At 41.7% G+C, this 20,437-nt stretch overlaps 1 protein-coding gene across 6 annotated transcripts in view; it reads left to right on the plus strand.

Moving 5' to 3' along the window:
* LOC113660841 (solute carrier organic anion transporter family member 5A1) overlaps window positions 1–20,437 on the plus strand; it is a 44,545-nt gene that overhangs the window by 22,497 nt on the left and 1,611 nt on the right. For 2 of the 6 annotated variants that reach the window (XM_047808675.1, XM_047808674.1), the window contains 9 exons: window positions 2,135–2,267; window positions 2,347–2,564; window positions 5,236–5,400; window positions 7,859–8,057; window positions 12,290–12,449; window positions 14,320–14,564; window positions 14,885–14,949; window positions 16,022–18,272; window positions 18,835–19,527. In XM_047808675.1, coding sequence (XP_047664631.1) covers window positions 2,135–2,267; window positions 2,347–2,564; window positions 5,236–5,400; window positions 7,859–8,057; window positions 12,290–12,449; window positions 14,320–14,564; window positions 14,885–14,949; window positions 16,022–16,461 — 1,625 coding nt within the window. In that variant the 3' untranslated portion in view covers window positions 16,462–18,272; window positions 18,835–19,527. Of the gene's footprint in view, window positions 1–2,134; window positions 2,268–2,346; window positions 2,565–5,235; window positions 5,401–7,858; window positions 8,058–12,289; window positions 12,450–14,319; window positions 14,565–14,884; window positions 14,950–16,021; window positions 18,273–18,834; window positions 19,528–20,437 lie in introns of those variants that run through there. The other 4 variants (XM_047808676.1, XM_047808673.1, XM_047808677.1 and 1 more) reach the window with 4 other exon arrangements.

A 20,437-nucleotide genomic window follows, 5' to 3' on the forward strand; every position in this document is an offset into this window, starting at 1 on the left:
TGACTGTCCTTGATATAAAAAATAGCCAAGAGTATAGAATAAAAGAATAAAATTCGATACATGGAGGATAGATACTTTAGATGGATAGATCGATTAAACCAGCAATTAAAGACTAGAGATTTTACATTTTAGGATTTTCAAAATGTCTCAGACGAACAAATCATGGCCAGAATCACACTGTGTGAGCCGGGCTTAATTCAGATAAGAGGATTTTCCACTTACCCAGACTGCTCTTTGATAATGCACATTCCTTCCTTTGTAATGGTTTTTAATTAGCTGCCAGATAAACCAGTCTGGGTCTGACCTTGTGTTTTAGCATTAAAAAAGTTTTGCAATCGAAGCAACATTTTTTTTTATTCTGATTCTTGTCTCTGGTTTTCACAATGCAAGAAATACACAAATTTTTTTTTTTTTTTTAGCCTCTTACACCAAAACCTGAGGTCAGAGTTTCAACGTTCCGTGTTGCAAAGGGAGGGTGAGCGAGTTCAAACAACCGAAACGATCAGACAGCGTCTGTAGCATGTGATCTTCTGAAACGAAACCGACACAAAGCTAAACAGAAAGACAGCGAGTGGGTTTTTAGTATGAGATTCTACCTGCTCTGTTGAGGATCTGCTAAGATATTCGGAGACGGTGTGTCCAGAAGTGTGGACAACGGACAGAGCTGCAATCGCACACCTGTGTAAACTCGACGCTCTTGAAATGTCTCGGTTGATTAGCGAATTTTATAAGCAGAAATTATCGCAATACGTCACCTTCCACTTTCATTCTCACTTCTTATTATAATTATAAATTGTAAATCTGCTGGAATTGTACAAAACAACAAGACCGGAAAGAAAACATTTATACGCTCATTAGTGGAAAAGCACATAGTCATGGATCACTGGATTTGACCGAATGATTGAAACACTTCACTGGTGATCACTGGGACATGGCACCGAATTTGTCAAACTTTAAAGGGGCGGTTTGTCATTTTTAGAACCCCCTAAAAATTGAGGCATGAATTGTCATAGTAGTGAAAGTGCATATATACGGAATTGCCTTTTAGCTGAACGATAAATCGAGTCGAATTCACTGGATGGTAGAATTGCTTTTATTCATACAGTGTGGATTATTTAAGCCTTTAAATCAGTAAAAATCAAAAGACATCGGAGGAAAAAATCAACACGTGGACTTTCTTCAAAACTACTTATTGCCTATGCCTTGTGGTTTGGCACGCGAAGAGCTAATTAAGCATGCAGCGCTTATTAAATGTAAACAGAACCCTGAAACAAATAAGCTTGAGGATGTAGTATGTAAGACTTTGTTTTTTAATGTAATGCATGAATATGATTCTTTTTGAAATTCTGTCATGTTCGCTTATGGTAGTCAGTTAGATGGCGGTAGCAGGAAAAATATAAAAAAGTAGGACTTGTGATTGCACTCACAGAGCTTAAGTTAGTTTGTATACATTAGCAACCTAGTGTTATATACAATTTATGAAATGACTTAAAAATCAGGAGCTTGGATTCTTCTGGATGTCACAGGATAATAGCATTGGAACTCATTACTGTAGACAGCTGGTGAAGATTAAAGCAAGACAGTATTGTATTGTGAGTGAGTCCTGGGACGAGTGCTGGATTTCAGCAGAAGCTGAAAAATGATCCACTGAAGGAACAGAGACACTTGAACACAAAAAACTGGAATTTAGGAGCGTGGGAATAATTACGGTGTCCATATGGGACCATCGTGGTTGACTGAGGCAGAAGTAAGGGGTGAGAGATAACGTGAAAATTAGTTGTTGCTTTATAGTATTCACTTTTACTGCAACATCCCATGTGACAATGACGGGAAAGACAATGACAGTGTGTCAGATTGACAATGAAGTGACCTTGCTTTTTTTTTCCTTCTGAAGCAGTCGTTCAACATTGTGTTGTTTTTTTTTTCCAGCGAAAAGACAAATAATGTTTTTTTCTGATTTTATATATGGCACTAAAAGACAAGTAAGTCTTTTTTATATTTGAATGTTTAGCCAATTAATGCATGAGCGAATAAATGAGTAACTTGGTTATTAACTGAACATTGAAAGCTTTAATTAGGATTATTATGTTGGATAAAAGGGCTGAATGGTAGTTGTGTGTGTGCCTGTTTACAGCTATCATGTACGTGATGGGCGCTCTGGGTCCTGCAGCCGGGTATCTCCTAGGAGGTGTCCTCATCGGCTTTTACGTGGATCCCAAAACCATAGTTAATATTGATCAAAATGACCCTCACTTTGTAGGCAACTGGTAAGATTTTTCTTCTGTGAAAGCTCTGAGCAAAAATATAGAGACGAGTAAATTCCTAGCTCAGTTTTCATCTCCTCAGGTGGAGTGGCTTTTTGCTCTGTGCCATCGCCATGCTGTTGGTCATTTTCCCCATGTTCGCGTTCCCCAAGAAACTTCCCCCTCGCCACAAAAAGAAGAAAAAGAAAAAGCTCGGCCCTGACGATGACACGACCAGCGAGGATGACGTCATGAAGGAGAAATCCAACAGCAAAAGTCAAACGGTGACCTCTTCCATGGGCTTCGGGAAGGACATCAAAGGTACGTTTGTAACAGGAGGTCGTTAATACTGTTCGTTATGTCCAAAAGGTACCTCAGGTCTGCGTCAGAAATCTAGAGCTTGGTATGTGGTGCAGTGATGCCAAGGCTTCCCCAACATAAAGGAAGTTCTCATAGGGAAGGAGATTCTCAGAAAAATTGCAGTCGTGTTATCTGTGAGTGAAACAGGCCGCCCTGTTTTCCTCTAAATGAGCTCCCGTGAGGCCGCCTTCGCACCACTGAAGCACACGACGCTGTTCTCAGCTCTTGTGTTAGCGTTCTTTTTACTGATGGCACAGCCTCTTTGAAATGAGCCCCAAAGAAACGACATGAATTGAAGATTTGAGGTAAAAGATATAAGCAGAAATTATGTAACCAACCAATATTTTCTCTTATAGTTTGGCTTGAGAAAAACTTCTCATTAATAGACCATATAGAATTGACCCTTCTTGAGCCATCAGTGTCATAGATTCATTTTAAATGCTCAGCAGTGAAGATTCAGATCAGATCCTCTCATATACTGCCAGGTTAGTTTATGATTAACAGCTCTCTAGAGCTAAAAGTACAGATTATGAACATTTAAAAATCTGACTGAAAAATTTGCTCACAGATTAGCCGGATAGCTAGCTTTCACAGCACATCTCATTTTGTCAAGTAAGCTCGTGTTAGCCAACTAGCTAGAATTAGCTCAAATGATTATTTATAAAATTCACTTAAAGTTCTCTTTCTGTCAGGTTAGTAAGTAGTAATTAATATTAATTACATGTTTTATTTGAATTTTTCAAGTAAGCTTACAGGAAATTAAGTAAAAATCCTGTCAGGTTAGCTCACGTTAGCCACCAATGTAGCATTAGTAGTATTGTAAAGAAAGAAAAAAGCATAAATTTGACATACAATTACACTTTTTGATATGTGTTAGCTTATGATAGATGACTGGTTAGCTTTAGCAGTAAAATTGTACAAAATAAATCTGTATAAAGAGAGAGAGAGAGAGAGAGACAAAGAGAGTTGACCAGAATCTGTACTGCTGATGCTAAAGTTAGCTTGTGTAAAGTTAATTAGCATTATAAACGTTTTAAGAAATGAATTAAACTTCATCTGATGAAAATTCTTTATAGGTTACATATGATAATGGGTTCCTTTTGATTTTTGTTCCCCATTTCTATTCCCTTCCCCCTTCCTTAATATCTGAGGTATTGTATTAGCATTAAAGCAATGTGAACCTTTTATGTTTTAGCTCTTACAGCTATTATGAATGTGGTCTATGTCCTGAACAACTTTAATTATTTCTTAATGCCATTAAAACACAATTATTATTGGCTATGTTTTTATGTGTAGTAAAAGAGCATTCTGTGCGATGACAAGTTAGGATTCAGGACCAAATGAAAATCGTGCAGGTTACTATGGTAACAGGAAGGCACAAACCTGCTAATTGCTAAGCGAGCTCTACAAGCATCGTGATATGCTTCTGAAAGCCATGAGATTTATAATCCTAGTGTTGAAGAACAGGGTTCAGCGAGTCACAAACTAATCAGGCTTCGGCAGATCATAAGGCACGAAACATCGAGTAAATTAATTATCTTCATCTGTAAAGTTTGCACCGATCTAGCATACATTCATACGCCGTTTAATAGAGCGCAAATCAAATAACGTCTGTCTATTTCTTCCAGCATTTCTCACCGCCGAAAATATCGTCTTTCTGCCCCGTGTTATGAGTGCAGTTATTTATGTGGCAGATACTAAATCATAAGACGAACAACTGCAGTAAAGGGTTTGTCAACGTGAGCAGATCCCGTGCGTCCTCTCGCTGCTTGTGCTTGGATTTATGTGAAAATATTAATGCATCTACACCTTGGTGGTCTGTGGTGGGGAAAAAAAAACTTGCCATTTTAAGCTAAATCCTTCCTTATTATATTACAATTTGGACCTCAAACTTGAGCAGTCTTTAAAATATGTCGGTATTTCAATTTAATTTCTTGCCTGTCTTCCCTGTGTGTCTGCACTGTATTTAATAACGTGTGTTACGAGTGTAGTTTCATTTCATCACAGCGATGTGAAATCCTCTGTAACTGGTCAGGATATTATTGGTCAGGATGTAACTGTAATTGTTGATATGTTTCATACGTCTTCTTTTCAGAGATATTTAGTATGTAGGACAGGAATCTCTTTGTAAAGGTCAAGCTGTAACTCAAACTTGCGATTTCTTGGAAACACAACAAGCTTTTTATCATTTTGAATAAATTCTAAGATGAGAAAAAAGCACAGTAACGAGGTAACAGGAACTAATTTGTGGCCTTTTCATAACAGTAAATGTACCAAGAAAAGGGAAAATTTCTGTGTTTGTCTTTAATTAAGATAAAAATCGATATCTTAAGACTGGAAAAAAATAGCATTAGTATAATAATCTGTTACAATAATGGGCGAATTTGCAGTGTTGTATTGGTAAAGTGGGCGGGGTTAAGCTCTTACAAAGTCTTAAAGTGGGGGGGAAAAAACCTCTCCCTTAGTCCCTAGCAGAATTTAACTTGAGCATGTAGATCAGTGGTAATACTGAGAGACAGAAAAGATGAAATTCGATGAAAAGCTGCAAGGGGACACAAGGGAACTGATCCAGCTCTGTAGATTCAGCTAATAAGGCTCAGCAGAATTCCTGATGCTCATGTTTCTCTCTCAGAGCTCCCCAAGGCGGCCGTGAGGATCCTGAGCAACATGACCTTCCTGTTCGTCAGTCTGTCCTACACGGCCGAGAGCGCCATCGTCACCGCTTTCATCACCTTTATCCCCAAGTTCATCGAGTCGCAGTTCGGGATCCCGGCCTCCAACGCCAGCATCTACACAGGTACCAGATCCTCTGCATTTATTGCTCCGCTTACACCGCTTTTGAATTTTAATCGAAATTCTCACCACATTTCCATCACAGACCCCGAACGCTCACGATATGATCCCAGCACAGCATGCTAATTTACACTTCAGATAATCGTGCATGCACATGAGCAGATGTATAGGTGTGATGAGTTTCCTTTTATGGCTGTTGCCACTCGAGCTCGCGTAGGCCGAGCAGATTGCTGATGGATTTCCAAAAAATAATTGTGTTGACATTTAATGCTGAACCCGAGCCAGTCGCCCGCTTCCTTCCAAACTGCCCATTGATAAAGCTTGCTCTGATCATTTTACTTTCTGTCTCATTATCCAAAGAGCTTGCCACACCAAGGCAAGGTTACGTCAATCCTTTAGAATGATCTGGCCCTGACATATGGTTATGACTTTACCAAGCAGCACAGATGCTTTCTCACTGAGTCCTGGTGAGTGGCCAGGTAGCAGCAGAGAGGTCGCAGATTAATTCTGCCTCTTTGGGTCTCCTCAATGAGAGCTGTATGTGAACCAGTATCGAGGTGAAACACCCAGGTCTGTATAGAGTTTTCTCTGTGCGTAAACGTTTAACTTCAGGCTGCTGTGTTAATTCTGAAGTCTGTCTCGTGACCGAATAATCGTTCAGCATTTCATTCTGGTATTAGGAGACATGCTAAGATGACAGTGTGCATGACCTTGTGGCGTTCATTGCAATATGCACAATGGCGACGTTCATGACCGTTTGCACAACAATGTTCACGATGACGTGCATGACGATGACAAGATAAAGTGCACAACGATGACATGCATTATGACATGCACAACAATGTTCAGGATGATGTTTAGGATGAACTGCATGACTACGTTCAGGACTATGTTGAGGATGACACATGACGATGTTCATGAAGATGTTTACGATGACCGGAATGACGACATTCACAATGATGTTTATGAAGGTTGATGTACACAATGATCTTCATCATGACACACATGATGATGTTTACGATAATGTTGATGATGACATGCATGTCGACATTCACAGTGACACTGATGATAACGTTGATGACATGCATGTCACAATGACGAGCGAGCTGAAAATCCTTTTACTCAGCATTAGTCAGATTTTTTGAGCTTGCACAAATAACCATAAAACAATTTGCCAAATTGTATTTGTTTCTCCTGCCTTTAGTCGTCCAGTTTATCAGCTTGTTCTTGTTTATTCGATGTCAGCAGAGAGGAAAAGACTGAGACCGATTGTTTAAAGTGCTCTGTGCTTCTGGGGCAGCTGTGCTGAGAACCATGTGGAGTTTCACATAACACGCTGGTCAGATCATGAAGAGTCTCTTTGTGTGAAGTCCTTTCCAGAGTCTCTCCGTGTCTCTCAACAGCAGGAGTTGTATTTGACGCACATGAGGCTAATTTTAGTCAGAAGGGAGGGACTAAGTTGTCTCGTCAGTGCATATTTTTACCACCTTATGTATGTGTGAATGCATGCGTGTTAATGTGTATGAATGTGTGTGAGAATGTGAATGTGTGTATGAATGTATGTGTGTGTGAATGTGTGTATATGAATGCATGTGTGTTAATGTGTACGAGTGCGTGTGGGGGGTGTGAATGTGAATGGGTGTGTGTGAATGTGTGTGTGTGTGTGTGTGGGGTTGTGAATGTGAGTGAGGAGCGAGTGCATGCGTGTGTGTGTGTGTGTGTGTGCGTGTGTGTGTGTGTGGTTGTGAGTGTGTGTGTGTGGGGGGGGTGAATGTGAGTGAGGAGCGAGTGCATGCATGCGTGTGTGTGTGGGGGGTGTGTGTGTGTGTGTGTGTGTGTGAATGTGAGTGAGGAGCGAGTGCATGCATGCGTGTGTGTATGTGTCAAGGCCCAGTGAATCCCTACAGTACATCACGCAATCCCCAAAGAAGCAGCAATCTTGTTCCTCAGTGGATCAGAAGCTCAGCTGTCCGATGATGTATCTCATCTGTTTTTGAGCTTGTCTGTGTGTGTGATAAAAAAGGCGTGATGTGAAAGATGGAAGTGACAATTTAGAGTGGCACAGCTGTTGCCCCGTACCCCCTCTGTGCCTGTCATACGTCTCACACACGATGAGGCAGGCTGGGAGACAGGCGTGTAGCTCTGCACACTGACCTCACAGCACCAGCAGCCAGCTTGGTCTTACTGCTGAAACCGAAGCTTCTGTCTGTCAGCTGAGTCGGCATTGTGTCGATGTCGTTATTATTATGTTTGTATGATGTGAATGACTCAACTGCCAGTGTTGCTAAATTATTACGAATTGCACTTTGCAAAGTTTTACCACTTCAGCTTTGCATCACAAACTGTGAACGACTTAAAAAAAAATATATTGAACTGAATATCTGAAGTATGAAATGAACTTTTACCCAGGAACCTGATCATTAGACGATTAAACACAGTATTACAAAAATCCTCTGTTTCAGGTGTGATTATCGTACCCAGTGCTGGCGTGGGTATCGTGCTGGGCGGCTACATCATCAAGAAACTGAAGCTCGGGGCTCGTGAGTCGGCCAAGCTGGCGATGATCTGCAGCGGCGTGTCACTGCTGTGCTTTTCCACTCTCTTTATTGTGGGCTGCGAGAGCATCAATCTGGGGGGCATCAACATCCCATATACTACAGGGTAAGGTCTGTTACTCAGGATGCGTCAGAATAAACGATAAAATAAAACGCTCCATTTCATACCACGTGTTCCTGTGTAGCGTAAGTACAGCGTGATAGCGTGCGAAGCCGAGCGGTGAGAGCAAAACACTCAAGGAAGAAATAAACAGTTAAACAGATGGTTATATAACCGGGCTGCATCCATGCCATGATGTACAGCACGAAATACAACTACAGGATTTTTGTTACTCATCAATACTGCAACCAGAATAGATAACTAGTCCTTCTTATGTCTCATGATGGCCTTCATGCTTATTACATGTCAAGCAACTGTTATAAACCTAAAAACTGTGTGGCTGTAATAACTTTGAGGTAAATAAAGAGTTTAAAAAAAATAAAAATACCACCAGAGTTCCAGCACCGTGCGGCTTCAGCGGTGGAGACGGGCTTATATTCGCTTAGGGAGACGTTATTGTCTCCTTTTATGTCCTTTATTTTACCTCCTTCTTTCGTTTCTTCTCATTAAAACGCAGGATTTGGGTTTTAATCCTTTCTTTTATTTCACCTATAAACTTCAGGAATAGTTCGAAATTGTGGAGGTTAAAGAAACGTCTGCAACGTACCAAGAGCATGAAGTGAGAGCTCTGAGGTTCCTGAGTTCATGCTGGTGAGAAGGTGGAGGTTTCATACCTACAGGATGCAGGTGCAGGGCCTTTTTTAAACAAATTCAACACCCTTGTTGAGTGCAGTTCAGAAACTTGTTGTGCTACTTTGGATCAGCAGGTTAAGTTAGTTTGCAGTGTCACAGCCAAGCAGATGGGTTTAAGTGGTGATGTGGTAAGAATGTAGGACAAGATCGTGCACAGAAATGTTCTGCACGTGCAAGCGGCACAGTAACATTTTAACTAAATTATCCTGATGGATTAGGTAAAAGGGAACAAATATTAAGTCCCACACAATGTGCGTGTGTGTGAGTGTGTGTGTGCGCGCGAGAGTGTGTGTGTGTGTGCGCGCGAGTGTGTGAGTGTGCGCGCGAGTGTGTGAGTGTGCGCGCGAGTGTGTGTGTGTGTCTGCGTGTGTGTTCGAGTGTCTCTGTGTCTTTGTGCGCGTGCGCACGTGAGAGAGTGTGAGAGAGTGTGTTGTGGCCAGTGAGGCTTTACAGATTACGCAATTCCCAAAGAAGCAGCATTTCAGCTCATCAGCAAAACCTGCCTACCCAAAGCTGCTCGGTGGTGGAGTACTAAAGGCGCCAGTCTGTGTCGGAGTGTGTGTGTGTGTGTGTTTGTGTGTGTTTGTGTGTGTGTGTGTGTGTGTGTGTGTGTGTGTGTGTGTGTGTGTTTGCAGAAGACATAACAGGAAGCTGTGAGGCACTTCCATGAGAAAACAGAATGGACTGAGCCTTTGGGAAGCAGCTGTGGAATGTCAAATGTGAACTAACACTTTTTAGACAATTAACTTCTATCTAAAGTCCCAAGCTTTAAACCCAAGGTCATGGAGTGTTCGCTTTAAAGCTAAATATCAGCCAATTCTGCAGTTATTGTGCTTCAACATCTCTCTGCGTTCCCAGATCATCTGGCGTCTGTTTGCTCGCGTTCTTATGTAACGAAGCATCTGGTGGCATCAGTGTGCTGCATCAGTGTGCTGTGTAATCTGAGGTGGATAATTACAGCAGTCGAGTCAGTACAAGCTCCAAAATAGCTTTGGCGTCTCATCGTATGTTCTGAGTCTTCATCATGTCAGGTTAGTGGAGGTGTGCAGTAAATATCATTACAGCTTTATAAATAAAACCTGCTCCTCGGTCCAACGATTTCCACCCTTTAGTTTTAAATAGTTTATGTTCCATTTGAAATGCTTTAACTTCTGTTGACTGCCAAGTAGCTGTTTACTGACGTCTGAGTAATCACCTATAAACACTCGCTCTCTAAAAGGGCCTTCGCATCAGAGCGCACCGTTAAAGAAAGTGTTCGCTCGGCTGGTCTCCGTGTCCTCTACAGCACTGCTGAATCCTCCGAGGAGCTTCTAATTTTGTCTTTTCGTTTTATTTCAAAATGAATCACAGGTTTATATTAACTCTCATCCATACTTAGCTGTATGTCACGTCATAAAAAAGGGGAAAAAACAAAGAACAGGGAAGTCGTGGCCTAGAGAGTTTGTCTCCTAACCCTAAGGTTGTGGATTCGAGTCTCAAGCCGACAATACCATGAATGAGGTGCCTTGCTCAAGTGTGTTCACTGTGTGTGTGTGTGTGTGTGTGTTCACTGTGTGTGTGTGTGTGTTCACGGTGTGTGTGTGTGTTCACGGTGTGTGTGTGTGTTCACGGTGTGTGTGTGTGTTCACGGTGTGTGTGTGTGTGTGTGTGTGTTCACGGTGTGTGTGTGTGTGTGTGTGTTCACGGTGTGTGTGTGTGTGTGTTCACGGTGTGTGTGTGTGTGTGTTCACGGTGTGTGTGTGTGTGTGTGTGTTCACGGTGTGTGTGTGTGTGTTCACGGTGTGTGTGTGTGTGTTCACGGTGTGTGTGTGTGTGTGTGTGTTCACGGTGTGTGTGTGTTCACGGTGTGTGTGTGTTCACGGTGTGTGTGTGTGTTCACGGTGTGTGTGTGTTCATGGTGTGTGTGTGTTCATGGTGTGTGTGTGTGTGTGTGTGTTCACGGTGTGTGTGTGTGTGTTCACGGTGTGTGTGTGTGTGTTCACGGTGTGTGTGTGTGTGTTCACGGTGTGTGTGTGTTGTGTGTGTTCACGGGGTGTGTGTGTTGTGTGTGTTCACGGGGTGTGTGTGTGTGTGTGTTCACGGTGTGTGTGTTCACGGTGTGTGTGTTCACGGTGTGTGTGTTCACGGTGTGTGTGTTCACGGTGTGTGTGTGTGTTCACGGTGTGTGTGTGTGTGTGTGTGTGTTCACGGTGTGTGTGTGTTCACTGTGTGTGTGTTCACGGTGTGTGTGTGTGTTCACGGTGTCTGTGTGTGTGTGTGCGTGTGTTCACGGTGTGTGTGTGTGTGTTCACGGTGTGTGTGTGTGTGTGTTCACGGTGTGTGTGTGTGTGTGTGTTCACGGTGTGTGTGTGTGTGTGTGTTCACGGTGTGTGTGTGTGTTCACGGTGTGTGTGTGTGTGTTCTCTGTGTGTGTGTGTGTGTTCACGGTGTGTGTGTGTGTTCATGCTGTGTGTGTGTTCACGTTGTGTGTGTGTGTTCACGGTGTGTGTGTGTGTGTGTGTGTGTGTGTGTGTTCACGGTGTGTGTGTGTTCACTGTGTGTGTGTTCACGGTGTGTGTGTGTGTTCACGGTGTCTGTGTGTGTGTGTGCGTGTGTTCACGGTGTGTGTGTGTGTGTTCACGGTGTGTGTGTGTGTGTGTTCACGGTGTGTGTGTGTGTGTGTGTTCACGGTGTGTGTGTGTGTGTGTTCACGGTGTGTGTGTGTGTTCACGGTGTGTGTGTGTTTTCACGGTGTGTGTGTTTTCACGGTGTGTGTGTGTGTTCACGGTGTGTGTGTTCACGGTGTGTGTGTTCACGGTGTGTGTGTTCACGGTGTGTGTGTGCACTTTGGTTAGGTTAAATTCAGAGAGGGAAGTGTGAGTTTGGGTCACCGTACTTATCTGTACGTCACGTCACACTGAATGTAGAATAACAGCTTAGACAGAGACGTGCAGGATGGAAGCTCCACACACACAGGTTTAAGAATGATGGTGAAAAGACCTTTATTTAATAATTATAAAAGAGTTCTCCATCGTCAGTAAGAGACGGGACGTCAGGACGGACGGCTTTCCGCTGTCTCAGTAACGTGAGAGACTTTGCTATAGACAAACTAGAGAGTTAGGTGTGGGACTGACCGTCCGCAGGTGCTATAATGCAGGGGAACACAGGAACTAAGCTGTCCCACTATATGACATGTCAGTGTGAAGTGAAACGGTATGACATGGTGTTCTTTAATCATGATAAACTGTAACTGTTGCCCCATTGCTTGCTTTTTTTTTGTTTGTTTTTAATAATAATAATTAGTGTTATCGATAAACGTGGTGATTAGTTTCCTTTCTATAACACAGCCCATTAGTGGAGTGAGCTGAGTGTTCATTTCATTCCTGGAGCACTTTCTCATTTCTGCCAGCTCACAGTCCTGGTGTTTTGTTGTGCTCAGTGTAATCAGCGGATCTGCTCCTGATATAATGCTAAGTCAGCTGGAAGGGCAGTAAGCTCAGTTTGAAATTGCCTCTCATCCCTTACTCTCTCTCTCTCTCTCTCTCTCTCTCTTTTTTCCTCTCTAGGCCGACTCTGACGCTGACTCACAGGAACCTGACGGGCAGCTGCAACGTGAACTGTGGCTGTAAGATAAACGAGTACGCGCCGGTCTGTGGCTCTGACGGCATCACCTACTTTAACCCCTGCCTGGCAGGCTGCGGCGCCGTGGGCAACGACAGCACAGGGGTGAGCGTGCTGATGTACCTGCTTTATCGAGTCCCAAATTCTTACAGTTTATTAATAGCCACTTAGCGGAGTGTCCTAACGCGCAGTAAGCATAAATGCTAACATGCTACATCCGGGTCACGTCTGCAGCTTCATGGGATCTTTATTTTCACTGATTTTATTCAGAACTTGTAAGTTTCACATTTTTTTATTTTATCTTATTGTATATTAAAAAAATAATAAAAATACGTGGCCTAGAAGTGAGTTTCATGAACAAAAAATATTTAATAGGTTGATAGCGGTTTAGTCAAGTCTCTGGGTTGCTGATCAAGTGGTTGCAGGTTCAAGTCCCACCACCACCAAGCTGACACTGTTGGGCCTTTGAGCAAAGCTTTTAATCCTCTCTGTAAAGGGTGCAGTATCGTGTTTGGCTCTGTGTTCTGGTCTCAACTTAATCTCTGTTGTAGAAAGGACATTATTTACATTGACATTATTTTCTGTCCAGTGTCACCAAAATGAGGATGAGTCCGGTTCCTCTCAAGGTTCCTTCCTCATGTCATCTCACGGAGTTTTTTCCTTTCGATCGTCACCTCAGGCTCGATCATTAGGGATAAATGTTAGAGATAAGTAGCAGGAACAAATTGAATTCTGCTTCTATACTTCTGTAAAGCTGCTTTGAGACAAGGTGAACTGTTAAAAGTGATGTACAAATAAACCGATTTGGTTTGAAACTTGCCTGATGGGGCAAGAGGAAGGACGTCCTTCCTGCCCACAGGGCAAAAAAATTCCACTATCTCGGACTCCGTATGGCTCAAGAGTTAATTTCAGCATTGAACCACACACACAGTCTCTCGAGTGACAACTTAGACTTTCTTGGCACTCGGAAAGCAGCTTTTGAGTTTGAGGAGGCAAAAGAGCTTCATCAGGCTTTCTGTCATACGGCACGGAACTGAACGCCACTCGTAGCCTGTGGGGGCTGTGAAGCCTGGCAAATTTACTACATGGGGGTAAAAAAGCTTAGTGCAGCTCTCATTCAAGCTCCATCAATCTCCAGCTCTTGTCTTTGTGAAGCATCATTTGGTTCTGGTTGTGAATCACTTCTTCTCACTCAGAGCGTGATTACTGGTTAATCAGAAGGAACTAGATAAGATGTCAGGCTTCTGGTTGGTCTGTACTGATGAGCTGACCTTTTCTCCCATAGGGGTGTGTGGGTGTGTGTGTGTGTGTGTGTGTGTGTATGTGTGTGTGTGTGTGTGTGTGTGTGTGTGTGTGTCTGTGTGCGTGTGTGTGTGTATGTGTGCGTGTCTGTGTGCGTGTGTGTGTCTGTGTGTGTCTGTGTGTGTGTGTGTGTGTGTGTGTGTGTGTGTGTGTGTGTCAGAAATTAAAAGTCTCTTTTTCGCCTTAATTATTTCTTCTTTTGAAATTTGCTTCAAATCAAATTGAATCGAGTCGTCAGCGCAATGAATCTCAAAAAACATGACGAGTGGATTGTTACACTCCTCCTCCCTCTTCTTCTTCTTCTCTTTTTCTTTTTCTTCTCCTCACTATTATTATTGTTGAGTTGTCTATAACATACCCCCCCTCTCTCACCTCTCTCTCTCTCTCTCTCTCTCTCTCACTCACTTTTTCTCACTCACTCTCTCACACTCTGTCTCTCTCACTCACTCTCTCACACACTCTCTCTCTTTCTCTTTCTCTTATTCTCTCACACTCTCTCTCTCTTTCTCTCTCTCTCACTCACTCACTCTTTTTCTCTCTCTCACTCTCTCTTTCTCTCTCACTCTCACTCAATCACACTCTCTTTGTCTCTCTCTCTCTCTCTCTCTCTCTCTCTCTCTCTCTCTCTCTCTCTCTCTCTCTCTCTCTCTCTCTCTCTCTCTCTCTCTCTCAGCAGATCAGAAACTACACAGACTGTGCGTGTGTACAGAGCAGGCAGGTCATCACTCCTTCCTCCGGTGGCCAAGGCAGTCAGCTCCAGCTGGTCATTGTGAAGACTTACCTGAACGAGAACGGTTTCGCCGTGTCTGGGAAGTGCGACCGCACCTGCAACACGCTCATCCCCTTCCTCATCTTCCTCTTCATCGTCACTCTCATCACTGCCTGCGCGCAGCCGTCTGTCATCATCGTCACTCTCAGGTACAGCAAAAAACTGTCAAAATCCAGTGAATCAAGCGAAGATATAAACTACATCCTGCATTGTGGTCATTTCATATAGTGATACATGTGCTAATAAACATCGTCTGTTGTCCAACAACGTTAAGTTTTATGTCTCCGGGATTCTAAACCGAGACAGTGATCAGTAGGTGAACCTCATTAGCGGCGTCATCCTTTATCTGCTGGATGAGGAGATTAAAAAGCGTTAAGCTCCAGCTGGGGATCTGAAATCCACACCCAGGACTCTGGGAGGTTTTTATGTAATGATGCGATTTCCACGTTGTCTCTCGTCCTGTTTGTAGGTCAGTAGAGGAGCAGGAGAGGCCGTTCGCTTTAGGAATGCAGTTCGTGTTGCTGAGAACGCTCGGTAAGTAACGGACGCTCGTCACGCTCGTCATCAGTGTAAGATCTCATCAGGTCTCGGGACTAATCTGCTTTTCATGCTGATGTTCTACATATTTTGAAAACTCTTTCTACAAAAGGAAACAGATGTTCTGTGGTGTTTCGTTCAGCTGCAGTTATGCAAATACGTAAGCCCTGAAAAAAAAGACCTGAAAGTCATATTTATGTTAAAAATAGTGCTGAAAAAAAAGCAGGAAGAAAAAAAACAGCTTACACACGGTCTGTACATGCACACCTGTACATGTACCTGTACCTGTACACCCCAGGGAGTGTAGGGATTACATCTTAGAGTCTTAGAGATGATATCTATAGCTTAGAGTCATGCAAAGCACAATAAACTCTTCATGTAGCGAGCCTACACATTAACAATACTAATAGGAAGTGTTCAAAATTTGAGGGCACTTTTACAGATGCATATAGATATCTAAATGCACATCCCAAGAATATGTATTACAAATGTAATCCCAGATGTTTTGGATTGTAGCTTGATGTAAGCGCTGTCTCTCTCTAAACCACATTTTACATATGAAGTTAGGTTTGGTTCTGTAAGAAACTGTGAACCAAGTTTGATGAGGGTTCGAGGAGATGAAATAAAAAGGCAAAATTGTGGTGTTCTTTCCCCTGATATGGCAACCATGTTGTTGTCAAAAGTATGAGCTGACTTTACTCTCATTTCACACGAAGGAGAACAGTACAGTGAACAGTCTGGACCCAAAGCCAGGTGTAAGCATAATTTATAACATCCATTTTGGATGAAGAGAGACAGAAGAGCGCTTGTGAGCGAGCACCTTGTTCAATTAGCCTGAGCACGTGCAGCTCAAACCTGTATGAGGTTGTGGTTCCTGTCACTCGATGCAGCAACAGTGCCAGCTAGTGGTTGTACAGTGCGTTACATTAAAAAAAAAAAAAAAACACCTGAAAAAAACAACAATCATAAACTTCATCTTACGATGTTTATGTAATGTTTTGGCTAATGTAAAGTACAAAAGTAAAGGCTATGTAAAGTCATTGTTGTCATTCCTCACCCTCATGTGCAGCCTACATACCAACCCCCATCTACTTTGGCGCTGTGATCGACACTACATGCATGCTGTGGCAGCAGGACTGCGGCGTGCACGGCTCGTGCTATGAATACGATGTCACCTCCTTCCGCTTCGTCTACTTCGGCCTGGCCGCCAGCCTCAAGTTTGTTGGGTTCGTCTTCATCTTCCTCACCTGGTACTCCATCAAATGCAAGGAGGATCGGATGGAGCTCCGGCGCCCGAGCCTGCCTACGCTGGGCACAGTGAGCGAGTTAGTGTGTCAGGCAGGAGGCCGCAAGTGTCACGCACGTACCCGCTCGTGCCCGGCGTTTACGCTCGATCCAACACCACTTCATCATGGCCACAGCAGCCAAAGCTGCCCGGGAAATGCACTCAAAGCAATAACACCCCCGGTGCGCCCCATGCAGAAGGCCCACGCCCACCTCCATGCCTGAGGTCTAACGCCATCCTCTCCTCGTGCCTTCCTCGATTGGGTGCAAACCTTTTCAAAGTTCAGCTGAGGCCCTGCTGAGTATTACAGCTGTTCTCATCAGCACATATCTTCAAAACAAAAGAAAAGTACTCGATAATGTGTGCATCGTACATTGTAATAGACATCATATGGTGCTAAGTGGGTTTGGGGAAGGGGCGGGGGGTCATTTCTGTTCTTCAGTATCATGTCTTGGATCTCAAGATGACTATCAAAACTTCACCACAAGCACAAATGGGAAACCGTTCTATGCAAGCTCCGCCCCCTGCCCCTCCGCCCCTGCCCCTCTGCCCCTATGCGTAATACTTTCTAACGTGTATCTCTGAATTTAGCCCACATTCAATACCAGAGGCCACTCTCTCTCTCTCTCTCTCTCTCTCTCTCTCACACACACACACAAATCTCGATTTAAAGTTTGCTTCGGACGTTTGGCCAGTATGGAAAGAGAAGGTGGCTGTCAGGTTGCCGGAATTTTGCCGGTTGCAGGGTTCAGCACCGTGTCCCGTTAAAGGATCGGGGGGCCAATTCAATTACATCACAAGAGAACTCTTATCATTCCTCAGTCATCCCCATGTGATCAGTATAGGTAGGACTCCAGATTAAGATTAAAGTCTAACACTAAGCAGATGGAGAAAATGCAGGAAACTAAACATCCTTTGAGCTTAGTGTTATGCGCTGCTCGATTCCTCTGGTTCTTTTATAATATCTGATCTGAGGCACATGGTTCAATCCCAGCAGGCCTGGCCATTGCTCTCACGCTGCTGCTGACAGAAATCAGCCTGAGCACTTCAGCGCTTTAGCAATAGTGTTACGAACCCGGCGGCAGAACCTGCAGACTATTTTAATACTAACCTCAGAAGGTTACCGGCGTCACCAAATCGGGCGATTAGATGTAGATGTATATTTGCAGTTATCATCCTGTTAGAAATAGTCTCTGAGATGATCATTTCCTGATGCCAATATGCTAATCTCTATAACAATCCAACAGGTATTACACGACACACAAACGCCTACGAAGAATATAAACCTCTGTCCTCTGATGCTGCATCATTTTGCATAGTATAGTGTAGTCCATCAGGCATTTAGGACGGGAATCGCAGCATGCTGGGAACAAAACCCGTCTGAATATAAATCTAAATTTCATCCATTAAAAAAGGAAAATTCAAACTCTGTCTATATACAGTATAGAATTGTTTTACTACCAAGAATGAATGAATTCACATTTTAGCTCGGGCTACTGCGTTTTTATGAAACTATTAAAAAGTATAATGTCATGAAGACTTTTAAAAAATGAAAAAAGAAAGAAAAAAAAACAAACTCCAACGATAGCATTATTAAGTTTGAACCTTGGTCTTCAGTCTGTGCCGGAGATATTTGTAACACAAGATACAAAACACAACCTCAGAATATTTCACTGTATAATGAACATGAATCAAATGAGAAATCTGTGACAGACATTTTTCTTTTCCTTTTTTTCCCACCCAATAAGTGTTTTCACCTATAGGCCGTTTTATAACGACGCGGTCATGATGTATCTGGGCAGCGCTGCAGATTTGTTGGTTATCTACTTTAGGCTCCAAGGATTTGAAATAAAAATGTTGCTCAATGTAGCTTTGATACAAAGACTCGTATGAAGATGTGAACCGTTCACAGGACACGATCCATCCCTTCGTATTCGATGTGTAGAAAACCCAAATAAATAAACAACTTATTCTGAGTACTTATTCTTGGTGAAGAAGTACTCATGGACTACGCTGTGAAGAGGAAACACTGCTAGTAGATCGATTACTATTATTATTATTATAATTGTTATTCAAATTATTTTTTTTGGTCTAAAGATGAAAAATGAGTGAACATAAATAATGAATAATGAATCATAAATCAAATCTTTTTCTGTGCCTAAATTATGTAAGTTATATGTCACATAAATTGTTTTCTTTTTGCATTGTACCTTTTTATATAATATATCATTTTAGGGGTTTTGGAATATAAACTTTTCTTTGGTTTGATTTGCTTCCTGCACCAAAAGGCCCTTAAATGTCTTATTATTATTATTATTATTATTATTATTATTATTATTATTATTATTATTATTATTATTACTGATTCAGATGTAAATGCCTCAGCTTTGTGAGGAAGGCTGGATGGTGACCGTATGATATTGTGGCATGGCATTCGGGGTCACGTTGCTTGCACATTTCTTCTGCCTGCTGTGATAAATGAACTGGAGATATCAGTGTATTGGTATTAATGCACATCTCTGTGACGTGAGACGACCTGAAATCACTGGCCTGATTTGTGCTTCGTTGTTTTTTTGTTTTTTTTTGGGCTGTAATAGCTGAACTTTGGGATGTTAAATAGACAAAGCAGGGTCACAGGTCATCTCCACAACCAAGCCTCTTCACCCTCAGTGCTGTCAGCATGTGTGATGATCATTGTGAAGCCCTTAATCTGCCCATGTGGATTACTTCAGGTACATATTTACTTTTTTTTGGGGGGAAGGTCATTTTTTTTTTTTTCCAGCATATTATCGACATGTATTTCTTGAAATAAAACAACAAAGCTGTAATGGAAAGGTTAAGCTACTGCTCTGCGTTCCTCAGGAACAGAAGTGAATACATCATGAACACTTTTGTTTACAGATAACTTGAATACTTGATAAATGACATTAAAAACGAGGAGACGAACATAATTGTGTCTATTTTGTGTCTGGTAGTCGAATAAATATTTCACTGTAAGGAGAGATGCACTTGAGGCCAAGCTGTTAAAGCAAGATGATCCACAACAGAGGGGGTGAATATTTCTGCACAAATCGAGTGTTTTTTATTTTGGTTTTTTTTTTAACCATAATTTGCTATAAGGAATTTTTTTTATTGTTATTAAAGAACATGTGTTAAAGTGCTTTCTATTCACATGTTTTCCCCCATAAAAAAGTACCTGTTATCACTTACATTATAGCAGCTGTAAACAGTCACCAGCCTTTTTCTATAAGTTCATTAGACAAAATAAAGATTTTCATGTGACCAAGAAACCAGAAAGCAAACACGTCTCTGTTCTAAAGATTTTCCTTTACATCTTTACCTCTTGTTAAGTGCTGAGACTGGAGACTTCCATTAAAGTTAATTAAATGTATTTTGAAAACATAAATTATTGTTCGATTTAGTTTACGTGAACATCACTGTGATGCTCATGACCATAACATTAGGTCAAGAGCATTTATTAATGTAATATATAAATTGAAATATAAACTGCTGATAAAGCCAAGATATTATAATCCACGCTATTATCATTATTTTTATTATTATTATCATTATTATTACTACTAGTAGTATTATCATTATTTATTATTATTATTATTATTATTATTATTATTATTATTATTATTATTATATTTTCATTATATTATCATTCTTTTCATTATTAGTAGTAGTATTTATATTATCATTATATTATCATTATTATTATTATTATTATTATTATTATTATTATTATTATTATTATTATTATAAAAATAAAGATACCTTTAACCGAAGAGAATTTTGTTGAAACGATGGCCGCGTCCTAAATTGCATTGCATTGAATACCAAGTGCACTAGATCTTGTACAGAAGTCCCATAGATATATGCAGAAGTCCCTTGTTTTAAACACTACATAGTGCACCTGAGTGAGGTCTAAAGACTCGTTTAGGATTGGACCAATCTCTAACGTAGTTTGAAGAGCTCGTTCGTAAGTAAATAATTTAGGGGTTTGATTCTTAATTTTTTATTTTTAAGAAGCATTTGGACACGAAATAGGCAGTCTGGGCATTTTAACTTCAAATGTTGCAGAGATTTGTCTCAGTTCGCGAGTTAGCCTGATAGCCTTATTAGCCGGTCAGCCTTGTTAGCCTGTTAGCCTTGCTAGCGTGTGTCAATAATTTCTTTTGCTTTATTATCTGTTTT

The sequence above is a fragment of the Tachysurus fulvidraco genome, chromosome 25 (genome assembly GCF_022655615.1).
Source record: "Tachysurus fulvidraco isolate hzauxx_2018 chromosome 25, HZAU_PFXX_2.0, whole genome shotgun sequence".
Taxonomy (NCBI): Eukaryota; Metazoa; Chordata; class Actinopteri; order Siluriformes; family Bagridae; genus Tachysurus; species Tachysurus fulvidraco.